The sequence below is a fragment of the Bufo gargarizans genome, chromosome 1 (assembly GCF_014858855.1).
Source record: "Bufo gargarizans isolate SCDJY-AF-19 chromosome 1, ASM1485885v1, whole genome shotgun sequence".
NCBI lineage: Eukaryota > Metazoa > Chordata > Amphibia > Anura > Bufonidae > Bufo > Bufo gargarizans.
Window position 1 is genome coordinate 270,627,074 of NC_058080.1, and position 17,545 is coordinate 270,644,618.

The window sequence follows — 17,545 nt, forward strand, 5'->3', positions numbered from 1 at the left end:
CTGATCCGTCTGACAAATACCATCAGTTTGCATACGTTTTGACGGAACTGCCTGCAGGAATCCTCTGCCGCAAGTGTGAAAGTACCCTTAGACAGAAAAAAGTATTGTGTGCAGGACTTTTTTCCCCATCTAAAAAAACGGATCTCAGACAGAAATGGATGACAACTGATGCAACAGGATCCGTCTTTTTTTCTCTCTCTTCTTCTGAGGGATCAGAAGAACGGAAAGCTAAACAGTGATGTGAACTCGGCCTGATATGTATTTACACCTACTCACCGCTACGGTTGCGACGGCGAGCAGGTAATCAGTCTGGCTGTGAGCAGTACACTGTGACACTGCAGTCTTCAAATCTAAAAAGGTTGTATGTGTATTATATTTAAACTACTATGTTGAAGAATACTATTACTACTATTTTATTATTATTATTATTATTTTTAATATTTGATCATTTTCTCACTTTAGAATATAGAAAATTGTGGTCCCTGAAGAGTAACTCTGAAGCGGGTACAGTGATGCCAAGCATACAGCCGCAGCAAGACTTGTATGCCAGCAGGAGAGATAGTGGAATTGGCAGCTCAGAGAATTAATGGAGAAAAGAATTGCTGGAGTCTAGCCGGCAGGTGGCAAGGTACAATTTATCTCTCCTGGGAGGGATATGTGCAGTGCAGAGCCTGGCATCACCCCTGCATGGCACACGTCTGAAGCAGCCTAAGAAGCATGATCTTAGAGGTATGCCGCTCTTCATGAATGCACTAGTGTTTCCTGTGTGTATTCCCTGCAGGGGGCAGTTGCTACGGTGACTGGCATTCCCACTAGGCTGGTTACTATTGCTTCTATTGTATGCAGACTGGAGGTGACAAGCACAGGCGGCATCCAATACACTCCGAATACTAACCACACGTTACACACCCAGCAGCGCTTCACATTCAGCCATATCAGCACTGCTTCATGTCTCTATGATTTCCATTGGGAGCCATCACACACGTTGGGCACATATGCGAATATTTCTCCTGACGCTGGATTAGTTGTAGAGCATGCTGCAGTTCTGCACTTGGATCCTGTGCCAGCCATGGATTCGTCCTTTGTCTTGTGACTCTGAATGAAGGAGCCTGATGCTTATTAAGAAGCCTTAGGTAGGTGGCATGAGTGCACAGAACAGAAAAGCCTTTCCATGCTGCATGCTGCGTATGGCAGCCACATCTATAGCTAGTGATGTGGGTTCATTTTGCTACCTCGTCTCCATTCTGCTGGTCTAGTACAGACGGAATAGGAAGAATTCTCTTAGGTTACATGCACACGGCCATATGTGTTTTGTGGTCCGCAAAAAAAACAAAAACTGATGACATCCATAAGACAGCTGGTTTTTTTTGCGGATCCATTGTAACAATGCCTAAAACGGACAAGAATAGGACATGTTCTATTTTTTTTTGTGGGCTACGGAACGGACATACTGATGCGGACAGCATACGGTGTGCTGTCCGCATTTTTTGCGGACCCATTGAAATGAATGGGTCCGCATCCTATCCACCCAAAAAAACGGAACGGAAACAAACAACGTTCGTGTGCATGTAGCCTTACTGAGGATTTTCGTTTGAAAGTTGATAACGATGAAATCGTAGTCTTAGGGACATCACCGCATTGTGTTCTGGAAATCGCAGACAAAATTCCTTTGTCAGTCCAGCTCCAGCTACACAAATAGTATAAACCAGTAGCCAGTTTATTATACATCCTAATTATACAGCATATAGCGGTCAAATAATGAAGTTCGGTATTTTAATCGGTAATGTCGGTCAGGTATATTATGAAATAACATAAAGTCGTTGTAATGTGAATAGACGGGATATCTTTAGTGAGGTTTTTTGAACATTGGGGGAAATGTATTAAAAACTAATTCTAGCACTAATTGTGGCTGAGGGTGGAGTGCAAGGGGTGTGTTACAGTAGGCGTTTTAGACACTTCTTGCGCCTATTTAGAAAATAGGGCGCAAATATGATTTGTAAAATTAGCAAAATCTAATATTGGGGTAAAGTAGAACATCCATGAGGTGAGGCCAAAAGGGTCTAACACGTGTAACAATGTGTGTCAAATTTATCCTCATTTATCACACATTGTGTCATATTCTACATCTCGTAAAATGACGCTCCTTAAGACAAAATTGATAGATTGTCCCCATTGTGTTTGTGTTAAAATGTATGGGGTACATTTACTATGTATACTGTGTATTTTATATACTGAACAAGTACATTGGAGTAAAATGTGCCATTTACTAAAATACTGATTTGCTCTATAATTTATGGCAATTTTGGGCATAAGTTATAGTAAGTCTGACGGGCCGACCCCTTGCGCCTAACCCTGAACACTTTTCGTGCTACTTTTCAATAGTTATGAGGGAAGGTAAAATTCATTGCAAATTTTACATAGATAGATAGATATGAGATAGATAGATATGAGATAGATAGATAGATAGATAGATAGATAGATAGATAGATAGATAGATAGATATGAGATAGATGTAGATGTTGTAATGTGGGTGCCAATGGATGTACAATTGAAGAATGAAGCAGCACTCCAAATATAAGGTAAAGGTGTGGTGGACCTGCTTTATTCACCCCCAAATGCAAAACATTCACCCTTGCTTCATTCTTCTATTATAGATATATAGATATGAGATAGATGATAGAGAGATATGTAGACAGATAGAGAGATAGATAAATAGATATTAGATAGATAGATATGAGATAGATATTAAATAGATTGATATGTAGACAGATAGAGAGATAGATAGACATTAGATAGATAGATATGTAGACAGATAGAGATAGATAGATAGATAGATAGATAGATATGTAGACATATAGAGAGATAGATAGACATTAGATAGATTGATATGTAGACAGATAGAGATATAGATAGACATTAGATAGATAGATATGTAGACAGATAGAGATAGAGATAGATAGATAGATAGATAGATAGATAGATAGATAGATAGATAGATATGAGACAGATAGAGATAGATAGATAGATAGATAGATAGATAGATAGATAGATAGATAGATAGATAGATATGAGACAGATTAATATGTAGATAGACAGGTAGATAGGTAGACATTAGATAGGTACGTGCCCAGGGAGAGCAGACTGTGCCAGCAGTGCGACCAGGAGACCGTGGAGGATGAGGCTCATTTCCTGCTGCGGTGCCCCAAATACTCAGCAGTGAGGGAGACTCACTTCAGGAGACTGTCTGATCTCTGCCCAGACTTCACCTCCATGGAGGCGGAAGAGAGACTCTCCATACTGCTGGGGGAAGAGGAGAACACAGCAGCCACAGCAGCACAATATATTACCGCGTGCCATAGACTGAGAGGAGCCTGATATACCATGGACTCCTATACCCCCACCCTGGACGTGTCCCCACCCCCAACCCTACCCGATTATTTCCCACTTGCTTTGGCAATGCTAAAATGTATTTAGTCCTGACAATAAAGCTGATTTGATTTGATTGATTTGATGAGATAGATAGATATGAGATAGATAGATAGATAGATAGATATGAGATAGATAGATAGATAGATAGACAGATCTGTAGATAGATAGATATGGATAGATATGAGATAGATAGATAGATAGATAGATAGATACATAGGAGATAGATAGATAGATAGTTAGATAGATATGGGGAGGGGCGTCGTTAGGTAAAAACATTCAGGGCTTGTCCAGTGCCCCGAATGTTATGCTGGCCTGGTAGCATTTTTTTTATTTGGCTATTACCCACCCCCTTGTACTTGTTCTGCTACTTTCAGGCTGCGCGGGTATGAGTTCAGTCACTTTCGGTGCGCAATCCCGTCCTGCGGCGCGTGATCCCGTGAGACCCGCCGCTATAGGTCACGGGTCTCGCTGGATCACACGCCGCAGGACAGGATTGCGCACCGAAGTGACTGAACACATGTACACGCAGCCCGCCAGTAGCGGATCAGCGAAACAAGTACAAGGGGGGTGGGGGGATGATCTGTGGGGTTGCCCAGACGGCTAGGCCCTTCACAGTAGTTATTAACCCCTTTCAGCAGTCCCCCATTCACTCAAGGGAGACTGCTGAAAGGGGTTAATAACTACTGTGAAGGGGGGACCGCTGAAAGGGGTTAATAACTCCCCCCTCCCAGTGGTGATGTGGGCGTGGCTTCACAGGTGGGGTGTGGCTTCAAGGGGGCATGGTACAGTGGGCTTGTGCCCCGGATGTTTTTAGACCCTAGCAACGCCCCTGGATATGGGATCGATAGATAGATAGATATCCAAAAAAGCAAATGATGAGGCAGCACTCCAAAGTAGGTGAAGGGTGTCAGAACCGTTTATTTTCCCAGTCGCAATGTTTCAGCCCAGCTCAATGAGGCCTTCGTCAAAGTCTTTGACGAAGGCCTCATTGAGCTGGGATGAAACCTTGCAACTGGGAAAATAAATGGTTCTGACACCCTTCACCTACTTTGGAGTGCTGCCTCATCATTTGCTTTTTTGAATATCATCTGTGGACTTTTGCCTAAAGTTCAGGAGGAAATGCACCCAATAACACAATAGCTGTGCTGCTGCTGCTGCTTTTTGTTTTTTAGATAGATAGATAGATAGATAGATAGATGTCACATAGATGATAGATAGATAGATAGATAGATAGATAGATAGATAGATGTCACATAGATAGATAATTGATAGATAGATAGATAGATAGATAGATAGATAGATAGATGTCACATAGATAGATAATAGATAGATAGATAGATAGAAGATAGATAGATAGATAGATAGATAGATAGATAGATAGATAGATAGGAGATAGATAGATAGATAGATATGGGATAGATAGATAGATAGATAGATAGATAGATAGATAGATAGATGTCACATAGATAGATAATTGATAGATAGATAGATAGATAGATAGATAGATAGATAGATAGATATGGGATAGATAGATAGATAGATAGATAGATAGATAGATGTCACATAGATGATAGATAGATAGATAGATAGATAGATAGATAGATAGATAGATAGATGTCACATAGATAGATAATTGATAGATAGATAGATAGATAGATAGATAGATAGATAGATATGGGATAGATAGATAGATAGATGTCACATAGATAGATAATAGATAGATAGATAGAAGATAGATAGATAGATAGATAGATAGATAGGAGATAGATAGATAGATAGATAGATAGGAGATAGATAGATAGATAGATAGATAGATAGATAGATAGATAGATAGATAGGAGATAGATAGATAGATAGATAGATATGGGATAGATAGATAGATAGATAGATGTCACATAGATAGATAATTGATAGATAGATAGATAGATAGATAGATAGATAGATAGATAGATAGATATGGGATAGATAGATAGATAGATGTCACATAGATAGATAATAGATAGATAGATAGATAGAAGATAGATAGATAGATAGATAGATAGGAGATAGATAGATAGATAGATAGATAGATATGGGATAGATAGATAGATAGATAGATAAATAGATAGATGTCACATAGATAGATAATTGATAGATAGATAGATAGATAGATAGATAGATATGGGATAGATAGATAGATAGATAGATAGATAGATAGATAGATAGATGTCACATAGATAGATAATAGATAGATAGATAGATAGATATTAGATAGATAGATATATGATCAATATGAGATGGATAGATAGATAGATAATAGATAGATAGATGATCAATATGAGATAGATAGATATGGGATGGATAGATAGATAGATAGATAGATATGGGATAGATAGATAGATAGATAGATAGATAGATAGATAGATAGATAGATAGATATGGGATAGATAGATAGATAGATAGATAGATAGATATGGGATAGATATATATGGGATAGATAGATAGATAGATATGGGATAGATAGATAGATAGATAGATAGATAGATAGATAGATAGATAGATATGGGATAGATATATATGGGATAGATAGATAGATAGATAGATAGATAGATATGGGATAGATAGATAGATAGATAGATAGATAGATAGATAGATATGGGATAGATAGATAGATAGATAGATAGATATGGGATTAGATAGATTGCTTCTCTAATAATAATATTTATTTATAGAGCGCCACCATATTGCGCAGCGCTTTACAATTGAGAGGGTTCATGTACAAACCAAATTAGACATCACTGATCTGCACTCTAATACACAATTCAGACACTAGAAGTGAGGGTCCTGCTCAGAAGAGCTTGCAATCTATGAGGAAGTAGGTGACACAAAAAGTATAAAGTGCTTGTTTTCTATAATGGTCCAGCCATCTTTCCACTAAACCGAGTCGTGCAGACAGAGCGGCATGAGCCAGAGGAGATTACTGTTGGATGACAGCATCTGCTTCTTCTTCTCTGTACTGGGACTGCAGACTGGATCTCGTAGACACCAGTGTAAGGGCGGCTTTACTCTGCACTTCAAAAAAAAAATCCTGGGTGGATTTTCCCCATAGATTTCTCTATAACAAAAAGTCTGACAGTTTGACTAAGGCCTCATGCACACGGACGTTGTTTGGGTCCGCATCCGAGCCGCCGTTTTGGACCTATTCATTTCAATGGAGCCGCAAAAGATGCGGACAGCACTCCGTGTGCTGTCCGCATCCGTGGCTCCGTTCCGCGGCCCCGCAAAAAAATATAACATGTCCTATTCTTGTCCATGATTTGAGGACAAGAATAGGCATTTATGTTGCCGGCGCCGTTCCGTTCCGCAAATTGCGGAAGGCAACACGGGCGCCTTCTGTTTTTTGTGGATCCGCGGTTTGCGGACTGCAAAAAACGGCACGGCCATGTGCATGAGGCCTAAGGCTACTTTCACACTTGCGGCAGAGTGATCCGTCGCCGGAACTGCCTGCCATATCCGGCAATCTGCATGCAAACGGACAGCATTTGTAGATGGATCCAGATGCGGATCCGTCTTACAAATGCATTGCAAGAACGGATCCGTCTCTCCAGATGTCATCCGGAGAAATGGATCTGTTATATATTTTTTTCACATTTTTACCAAAGGAAGGATCCGGCATTGCCAGATCCGGCACTAATACATTTTGGAAGGAGATAATACCGCAGCATGCTGTGGTATTATCTCTGTCCAAAACGCCATTCAGTGACTGAACTGAAGACATCCTGATGCGTCCTGAACGGATTTCTCTCCATTCAGAATGCATTAGGATAAAACTGATCAGTTCTTTTCCGGTATTGATCCCCTAGGACTGAACTCGGTGCCGGAAAAGAATAACGCTAGTGTGAAAGTACCCTAAAAAATACACCCCCCAAAGTCCCACTAAAAATGCATGAATTTCATGGTATTTGTTATAAGCCAAATGTTGGTGTGGCATCACCATGAAAGTCATATATGGCTATTAATCAGATGATGTCACTTTGGGGTTTAATCAATTTTCATTGCTGTTAACAAACAAGGATTTGTATAATGACAGAGCATTAAACACACAATATAAAAAAGCCGAAGCGAAGAATGAGGACAGTTCTGCTGGTGAGCATTGTGAAGGCTGTGGTGCTCACAGGAGCCAGCAGCCGATCGGCAGGGGTCCCTGGTGTCAGACCCCCACTGGTCAGATACTGATGACCTGTCCTGAGGATAGCTCATCAGTATAAAAATCCTGGAAAAACCCTTTAATTATTATTATTTTTTTATGAATCAGAAATCTGGGACCTTGAGGCTAGCATTCTGCATTGCCTGGGAGTGAATGCTAGACATGTTCTGGGGCTGATGGGTCCCATATTATATTTTGCTGTGGGCCCTATGAGAGTGGTGTACCGTACGGCCCTGACCAGAAGTAATGACGATACTAATTTCACTGTTTCCTATACTTCTAGCATTCTCGTTACCTCACATCTTTATTCTTTTAACTATTTTAAACATTCGACCTGCTCGTTATAGTAGGAGATTGGTTGCAAAGCCTTCACATATGATTCATTATAACAGCAATCTCGCAGATAAATAATATATTCAATCGAAGACTCGGATTAGAGTCCTGCTGCTTCTTGTTATTGGGGAAATACAAGTTTTTATAATTCATTGTGGTAAAAATGTCAATGAAAGCTTTATGAGGTGGTAGAAACCGTAATCAGATGTTCACATCTAGTACAGGTTTCATATTATACGATAATCTATTACATCGTGGAAGAAACGCTGTGTATAATCGCATTGCAAGTCTTCATGGGAACTGACAACCTACAGCATCAGTGACACATTTATAGACACCAAGAGATATATGAGATCTGCACACCCTAGATGGTGGGTGCTCGTAGAGGACAGACGTCAGTAGATTCACTTGAGAAATCCACGGCACACCAAATACGTTTCATCAATTAATCATTTTTAATTCATAGTAGTTTGTACATCAATTTATTGTTCCATCCAGAGCAATTTGTAAGCAATATTTTTTAGTTAAGCAGTACAACCCCAACGTTTCGGTCGGTGTCGACCTTTATCAAGGGATCTGTGTCTTGAATATGCAGGGTCTGCTCTGGAGATGCAGACCCTGAAACGTCTTGAGGTTTCAGAAGCCGTTCACACAATAGATCTCGTTAGTAGGCGCCCATTAGGATCACAAACTCATGCGGTGACAACTGTATTTTGCAGACTCTTCTCTAACGTTTTCATTGGCACAATGGAGAAGTATGAAAATCTTGGCCTGGTGGGAGAAGGCAGCTATGGGATGGTGATGAAGTGCCGGCACAAGGAAAGTGGTAGAATTGTGGCCATCAAAAAGTTTCTGGAAAGTGAAGATGACAAAATGGTTAAGAAAATAGCAATGAGAGAAATCAAATTACTTAAGGTAAGATCCTTTCTCCGTATTCTGGATTCTTTGCATGAGCTGATATTTGGACTGCAGATACACAAGAGCATTGCCAGGGGTGAAACCTGCAGTGGATATTCGCAGCAGATGATGTGGACTTAAAATCTGCAATGCAGGTCAATTTATGCTGCAGGTTTTTTTTAGCAGCGTGTGGATGAGAGTTCTTAAAAGATCATCTACTTTGCTGGTACTGTAAAACACGTAAATCCATGGTAGCAAATCCACAGCGTATCCTTCCTGCGTAGACATGTTTTACATCATTTCATCTTAACCATAATATAATGAAAACTTTGGGAGACTTTCTAATGTATTTCGGGGCCAATTTATTAAGATGGTACATAGTATGCCAGACAGAATTCTATGGTGGAATTCACCACGGAAGCCGTTTTGCATTCCGTCCTAATAGGAGTCTATGGGCTACATAACGGACCCATCTGGTTTCCGTTATGTAGGAGAGGAATTGTCCCAATCTATTAGCAGTAAAGGAGTGGCATACAAAGTGGATTAACATCTCAAGACAGAAGTGTAAGACCATTAGGCTCCATTCACGCGTCCGCAATTTCGTTCCGCATTTTGCGGAACGGAATTGCGGACCCATTCATTCCTATGGGGCAGCATGATGGGTCCACACTTCCATTCCGCAAAACAATAGAACATGTCCTATTCTTGTCCGCAATTGCGGACAAGAAAAGGCATATTCTATTAGTGTCGGCAATTTGCAGTCTTCAAAATGCAGAACGCACATTGCGGCTTTCCGTGTTTTGCGGATCTGCGGCTCCGTGTATCCGCAAAACACGTTGCGGACATGGGAATGAAGCCTTAAAGATGAACCAAATTTATCAAATGTCATGCAACATTTCACAAATTTGGAACAAATTGTGTCAACGTGGATACTTCCCCTTATTCCTCCCAATGTGTTCATAAGCAATCTTGTAGTGCAGAGCCTAACAGAACAATGCAATCTGGCAATCCCAATATGTAATGACCAGTGATGGCCAGTTCGCAGTGTTCACCAGCGAACACATACGAGCTGCCATATTTAGTAAAGTAGACTCACCAGTCCGGCGATGCACAAGTAAGCCCTTACCTGTGCCTGTGCCGGGAGCCGGTCTGAAATCAAACGCAGTCACCGGGAGCAGGCAGTTCCAAGAACAGCCACCGGGGGCCTTCATCGGGCTGTTCTCGGAACTGTTCTTTGCTCCCTGCCTGTTCCCCTCCCCTCAGTCTTGTCATATTGATTTGATAGTGGAGAGGTGGAGAGGTCTAGATACCAATTCATGTATTCATCATGTCTTCAAAATTCATAGAAATATACCGCTCTCTAGACTGTGGAGAAGGAAATTGTGGGGGCATCACATACCATATGTATCTCTATATGTGAGAGACCATTTTTCATGCAGGAGATGGAAGCGGTTAACAAAAACTAATTGAAATGCATCCTGGCACATGCAGGTGCCCGCCCACAGACAGGGAAGAAAGTCCTCCAAATAAGGTCTCATACACACAACCGTTGCCTGTTTTGCGGTCTGCAAATTGCGTATCCGGAAAATACAGATACTGGCTGTGTGTGCCAGATACAGATACTGGCCCATAATCGAACAGTCTTATCCATGTCTAGAAGGCAGACAATAGGACATGTTCTATATTTTTTCTGATGCCACGGAATGGACATACGGATAAGGACAGCACACACGGATGCAGACAAAAAATGCGTTTGTGTGCATTAGCCCTAAGTGAGTAAAAAAAAACAGTTTTAAACTTGTAGAAAAACCCCTTTAAATGTATTACGATTATAGGGGGCATTAGAATCGCCAGGACCTCAGGCTACTACAATTGGTATTTCTCGCAGGAACAAGTTATGATTTTACCATTGCAACCTTTATGTCTAACCCTCTGATAATTGAGATTGACCATGACCACATGAATACCTCCACTCAGGGTACTTTCACACTAGCGTTTTTCTTTTCCGGTGCCGAGTTCCGTCCTAGGGGCTCTATACCGGAAAAGAACTGATCAGTTATATCCTCATGCATTCTGAATGGAGAGAAATCCATTCAGGATGTATCGGGATGTCTTCAGTTCAGTTACTGAATGGCGTTTTGGATGGAGAAAATACCGCAGCATGCTGCGTTATCTCCGTCCAAAATTCCGGATCAGTTGCTGGAAGCTGGCATTAATTTACATTGAAATGTATTAGTGCCGAATCCGGCATTAAATATACCGCAATGCCGGATCCGTCATTCCAGTCTGCGCATGCGCAGACCGGTAAAAATGGGGAAAAAAATTGAAACTGATCTGTTTGTCCATATGACATCCGGAGAGACGGATCCGTTCTTGCAATGCATTTGTGAGAAGGATTCGCATCCGGATCCATCTACAAATGCTGTCCGTTTGCATGCAGATTGCCTGATCCGGCAGGCAGTTCCGGCAATGGATCACTCTGCCACAAGTGTGAAAGTAGCCTTACCTGTGCACTTAGATGCAATTAAAAGAGTTGTCAGGGGGGATTAGATTTCAACTTGAATAACCTGTGCAGGTACATCAGGAGGATAAAATTCCTGCTAGCCAGCCTAGACTGAAGTATTGTATTATTAGAGGATGACAGACTTTGGTATTTAACACTAAAGTGAACATAGCGTTACAATTATATACAGATCTAATAGCCATTTGTACACTAGGGAGATTAAATAGATGGTATCGTTCAACAGAACTAACTTTATACCTTGGAAAGTATACTACTGCTTATGAGCTGAGCTTTCTCACTAATTACTTACACTTAGGCCACCATTTTGCTTTAAAAGGATTTTCCAAGCTCCTGATAGTGATGACCTATCTTCAGGATAGGTCATTAATATCCGATCAGCGAAAGTCTGGTAACCCGCGCCCCCACGATCAGCTGTTCCCTGTAGCCTCCCTTGCCAAAACTAGCTCTTGAATGAAATAGCTCCGTTCAAAGTGTAGTGGTTGTGCTTGGTTACTGCAGCTCATTTCTTATTGAAGTGAATGGGATCTTAGCTGCAGTACCCCAGCATGGCCACTACATTTTGAACGGAGCTGAGCTTCCTGTTATTATTATTATTATTATTTTTTATTATTTAAGCGCCATTCATTCCATAGCGCTGTACATATGATAAGCGGTGCACATACATAACAGACAATTGTACTAATCATAAACAAGATGAGTTACAAACTGGTACAGAAGGAGAGAGGGCCCTGCCTGTGAGGGCTTACAATCTACATAGTATTGGAGAAGGACACAGTAGGTGCGGGTTGAGTTGGTCATGGCGGTATAGAGGCAGCAGGGTCATTGGTTGTAGGCTTGTCTGAAGAGGTGGGTTTTCAGGTTTCTTTTGAAGGATTCCACTGTAGGTGAGAGTCTGATATGTTGGGGTAGCGAGTTCCAGAGTATGGGGGATGCACGGGAGAAATCTTGGAGTCGATTGTGGGAAGAGGCGATAAGAGGAGAGGAGAGAAGGAGGTCTTGTGAGGATCGGAGAGTGCGTGTGGGGATGTATCGGGAAAGTAGCTCAGAGATGTAGGGAGGGGACAGGTTATGGACGGCCTTGTATGTGTTTGTCAGTACTTTGAAGTGGATTCGTTGGGCAATGGGGAGCCAGTGAAGGGATTGGCAGAGGGGAGAGGCAGAGGAGTAATAAGGTGAGAGGTGGATTAGTCGGGCAGCGGAGTTGAGGATAGATTGGAGGGGTGCGAGGGTGCTAGATGGAAGGCCACAGAGGAGAATGTTGCAGTAGTCTAGGCGGGAGATAATGAGGGCATGTACGAGCATTTTCGCAGATTCGAAGTTAAGGAAAGCACGGATGCGGGAGATGTTTTTGAGTTGGAGGCGGCAGGTGGTGGAAAGGGCTTGGATGTGCGGTCGGAAGGAAAGGGCAGAATCTAAGGTCACTCCAAGGCAGCAGGCTTTTTTGACTGGGGATAATGTGCAGCCATTGATCGTGATAGATAGGTCTGTTGGGGGGGGGGTTGAACAAGATGGGGGAAAGATTATGAATTCTGTCTTATCCATGTTAAGTTTAAGAAAGCGAGAGGCGAAGAAGGATGATATAGAAGATAGACATTGTGGGATTCTTGATAGTAAGGTGGTGATGTCTGGACCAGAAAGGTAGATTTGTGTGTCATCAGCATAGGAGTGATACTGAAAGCCATGGGACTCTATGAGCTGTCCCAGGCCAAAAGTGTAGATTGAGAAGAGCAGGGGTCCTAGGACAGAGCCTTGCGGGACACCAACAGAGAGGGCATGAGACGAGGAGGTGGTGCGGGAGTGGGAGACGCTAAACGTCCGGTCTGTGAGGTATGATGTGATCCAGGAGAGAGCCAGGTCAGTGATGCCAAGAGATGAGAGAGTTTGCAACAGAAGGGTGTGGTCAACAGTGTCGAAGGCAGAGGACAGGTCAAGGAGAAGGAGGACAGAGTATTGTTTCTTGGTTTTGGCTGTCAGTAGGTCATTGGTGACTTTGGTAAGGGCAGTCTCGGTCGAGTGGTGGGTTCGGAAGCCGGATTGTAGGCGGTCAAAGAGGGAGCAAGAGGAGAGGTGGGAGGACAGTTCAGAATGGACATGTTGTTCAAGTAGCTTTGAGGCATACGGAAGAAGTGATATGGGGCGATAACTGGACAAGGAAGATGGGTCAAGTGAAGGCTTTTTGAGGATGGGTGTAATGGTAGCATGTTTAAAAGCAGAGGGGAAGACACCAGAGTTTAGTGATAGATTGAAGAGATGAGTTAGGGCTGGGATAAACACTGTGGTGAGGTTAGGGATGAGGTGGGATGGGATCGGGTCAAGTGCACAGGTGGTGAGATGTGATCTGGAGAGTAGAGTGGAGAGTTTTTCTTCTGTAATGGTGGAGAAGCGGGTTTTAGGGGGAGAGGACCGAGCAGTTGTGTAGAGGGTCTGTGGGGACTGTGTAGTAAAGCTTTCTCTGATGTGGACTATCTTTTGTTTGAAATATTTGGCAAAGTCCTCAGCTGAGAAGAGAGGAGAGGGTGGGGGCGCTGGGGGGAGGAGAAGGGAGTTAAAAGTGCTAAAAAGTTGTTTAGGGCTGTGTGACAGGGAAGATATGAGAGATGAGAAGTAGGCCTGTTTTGCATCATCAGCGAGTGAGGATTTGAATATGAGAAGGGATTGCTTGTATGCAGTGAGATGATCTATAGAAGGGGATTTTTTCCATCGTCGCTCAGCAGCCCTGGAAGCTTGTCTGAGTTTCTTGGTCAGGTTGGTGTGCCAGGGTTGTCTGTTGATTTTCCGGATTTTGTTATGTGTGAGGGGGGCAACAGTGTCCAGAGCTGTACTTATTGTGGTGTTGTATAGGGTGGTAGCAGCTTCTGGGTCTTGGAGGCAACAGATGGTAGAGAGTGGGAGAAGAGAGTCAGAAAGCAAGCGAAGGTCGAGATGTTTAAGGTTCCTGCGGGGGTGTGCTGGTGTGTGGACCGGGGGGGCTACAGAAGAGACCAGTGAAGAGAAGGTGAGTAGGTTGTGGTCGGATAGGGGGAGAGGCGAGTTAGAAAGGTTAGATAGGGAGCAAAAGCGGGTAAAGATCAGATCCAGAGTGTGACCATCTCTGTGGGTGGGAGCTGAGGACCACTGTGATAGGCCGAAGGAGGAAGAGAGCGACAGGAGTTTAGAGGCGGCCGAGTGGCAGGTGTCAATAGGGATGTTGAAGTCACCCATGATGATAGTGGGGATGTCGGCAGAAAGAAAGTGTAGTAGCCAGGTGTTGAAGTGGTCAAGAAAGATGGTGGCTGGGCCTGGAGGGCGGTAAATGACAGCTACTTGAAGGTTGGAGGGAGAGTAGATGCGAACAGAGTGTACTTCAAATGAGGTGAGCGTAATGGAGGGTGGCAGTGGAGTTGGGCTGTAGGAGCAGGTGTCTGATAGGAGAATACCAACTCCTCCACCATGTTTGCAGCCGGGGCGGGGGGTGTGAGTGAATTGAAATCCACTATAAGAGAGTGCAGCAGGGGAGGAGGTGTCTGAGGGTGTCAGCCATGTTTCTGTGAGACCCAGAAAGGAAAGGTTTTGAGAGATAAACAGTTCGTGAATGTACGACAGTTTGTTACGGACAGAGCGCTGCGTTCCATAATGCTCCTGCAAGAGGAGCCAAAGGGGCAGGGGTCAGAGGAATGGTAATTTGGTTTAAGGGGTTGCAGGAATTTGTAGAAAGAGATTTGTAGTGGTACATGGAGGTGATGGTGGGGATTTGCTGAGGGGGTCCTGGATTTGGAGAGATATCACCAGCAGTAAGGAGAAGCAGAGAAAGTGTAAATAGGTGAGAATAAGAGAGGGTATGAGGTGTCTGTGTGTGTTTTGGAAGGAAGTGTTTTATGTTTGCAAACAGGTTTGTGCAAGCTATCAGATGAGAAGGTAAGATGGAAGAAGAGATGAATAGTTCCTTGCTGGGTGAATGGATGTGGGGGTATTTCAGGAGGTTGTGGAAAAGTAGGAGGAGTAAGAGGAAAATTGTAAACATTGTTTGCATTGACTATGTCTAATTACCTGTGGTCCCCTTCTGGTCACATTCTGGTATAATTCAGTCTGTGCACTTAAGGAGTTGCACTTGAGAGATGTTGCATGTGGAAAGACCAAGGTCTGGAAGACCATGGATCTTAGATTTATACCACTCAGTGATCAATCAGGTGTGACCAAGAGGGGAGGGGGCTACATATGGACTAATCAAGGGAGGACCAGATACAGGGGTGAAGTAGTGTAAACAAATACTCAACAAATCCAGCAGGAAAAAAGACATTAATAGTTCAATGCGAACATACCAGGGTTTAGAAGGAGAGATGAGAGGGGGTGGACAATATCAGACTGGAAAAGCTGGGTGTAGCAGTAAGGTTCAATGCGAACATACCAGGGTTTAGAAGGAGAGATGAGAGGGGGTGGACAATATCAGACTGGAAAAGCTGGGTGTAGCAGTAAGGTTCAATGCGAACATACCAGGGTTTAGAAGGAGAGATGAGAGGGGGTGGACAATATCAGACTGGAAAAGCTGGGTGTAGCAGTAAGGTTCAATGCGAACATACCTGGAGATGAGAGATGAGAGAATTGGGTGATGGTCAGTAAGCAGTGATGACAAAGTGGAATATCCATAATATTACATTCTGGTATAATTCAGTCTGTGCACTTAAGGAGTTGCACTTGAGAGATGTTGCATGTGGAAAGACACCTCCTCCCCTGCTGCACTCTCTTATAGTGGATTTCAATTCACTCACACCCCCCGCCCCGGCTGCAAACATGGTGGAGGAGTTGGTATTCTCCTATCAGACACCTGCTCCTACAGCCCAACTCCACTGCCACCCTCCATTACGCTCACCTCATTTGAAGTACACTCTGTTCGCATCTACTCTCCCTCCAACCTTCAAGTAGCTGTTACACTCAAAGTGTTAGTTCCAGTGCCGGGGACTGCAGGGAACAGCTGATCGTGGGCATGAGTAATGCCTGGCACCTATGCCAGTTCCAAGCAGGCGTAGCTTTCAGAATCTGGCACACAGACCAGCCGAGTTACACCAGGATTGTTAAGTGGCGTGCACCTCCATCTAATCAAGAAAACACCAATGACCACCAATGTCTACTTCATTGCATGTAAAGTACTGTTAACTATTATCATATGTTTTACTGCTACATAACAAGGTGCCCATATAGTTTTCTTGAACAGGGGCCCTTCGCATTCTGTGTCTGGACCAGATATCATTTTAAATGTTATTGACTATATGTCTGGTATGTGCAGTGATCACAGAAATTACTGTGGACGTGCAGATGTCCTGTATACTCAGGGCCTCTTTCTCCTCTGGTGGGCCCAAGAAGCTTCAGTCCGACACTGTCAGGATGGTCACTTTGTTGTAGTAATGTAAGGTGTTGCATTAAACAGGTTAAAACAACAGAGGTTATATCTGTAACATTAGTGTGAATACAGCCTTGAAGGGATTATCTCATGAAGACAACCGCTGTTCATATGTAAAAATTCCTTCACATGTGGGAAAGTTGTTGCAGAATTCATTTGAATGTGGTAGGTAAAAATACATGTCCTCTCACCCAGTTAAGCCAGTACTCTCTGCTCTGCACTGATGAGGGGCAATCACCCCCTGAAACAGCTGTCTGCAGATGGGGTGCTGGCTTATTTAATATCCAAGTCAGGTCTCAAGGCTTATTTTTTAAGAGCTGAACATTGAATTATAGGATAGCTGCCTTACTGTACATCTGGTGGTATTAGAGGCAGAGCTTGTTAAGAGCTAATTTGCATTTCTTCCCTCCCAGAATTCCAGAGGAGCATGTATGGCCTATAAGTCTCCTCATACTGATAAAGGTGCTCTCCCCTAAGGAGAATTAGTTCCACCCTGTCCCGGACACAGGCCTCTCACCCAGTTAAGCCAGTACTCTCTGCTCTGCACTGATGAGGAGTAAAATCTGACACTGGGAAAGCTGGTTCATAACTCAGTGATAAAATCTGACACTGGAAAAGTTGGGTAATAATTCAGTGAAGATATCTGACACTGGGAAAGCTGGGTAATAACTGAGTGATAAAATCTGACATTGGGAAAGCTGGGTAATAACTCAGTGATAAAATCTGACACTGGGAAAGCTGGGTAATAACTCAGTGAAGATATCTGGCACTGGAAAAGCTGGGCAATAACTGTGTGTAGATC

General features: G+C 43.0%; 1 protein-coding gene across 2 annotated transcripts in view; it reads left to right on the forward strand.

Moving 5' to 3' along the window:
- Positions 1–645: 645 nt before the first annotated feature.
- Positions 646–17,545, forward strand: part of CDKL2 (cyclin dependent kinase like 2) — a 99,294-nt gene continuing 82,394 nt past the window's right edge. The window contains exons 1-2 of one of the 2 annotated variants that reach the window (XM_044277136.1): positions 646–729; positions 8,668–8,863. In XM_044277136.1, coding sequence (XP_044133071.1) covers positions 8,696–8,863 — 168 coding nt within the window. In that variant the 5' untranslated portion in view covers positions 646–729; positions 8,668–8,695. Of the gene's footprint in view, positions 730–810; positions 1,134–8,667; positions 8,864–17,545 lie in introns of those variants that run through there. The other variant, XM_044277128.1, reaches the window with a different exon arrangement.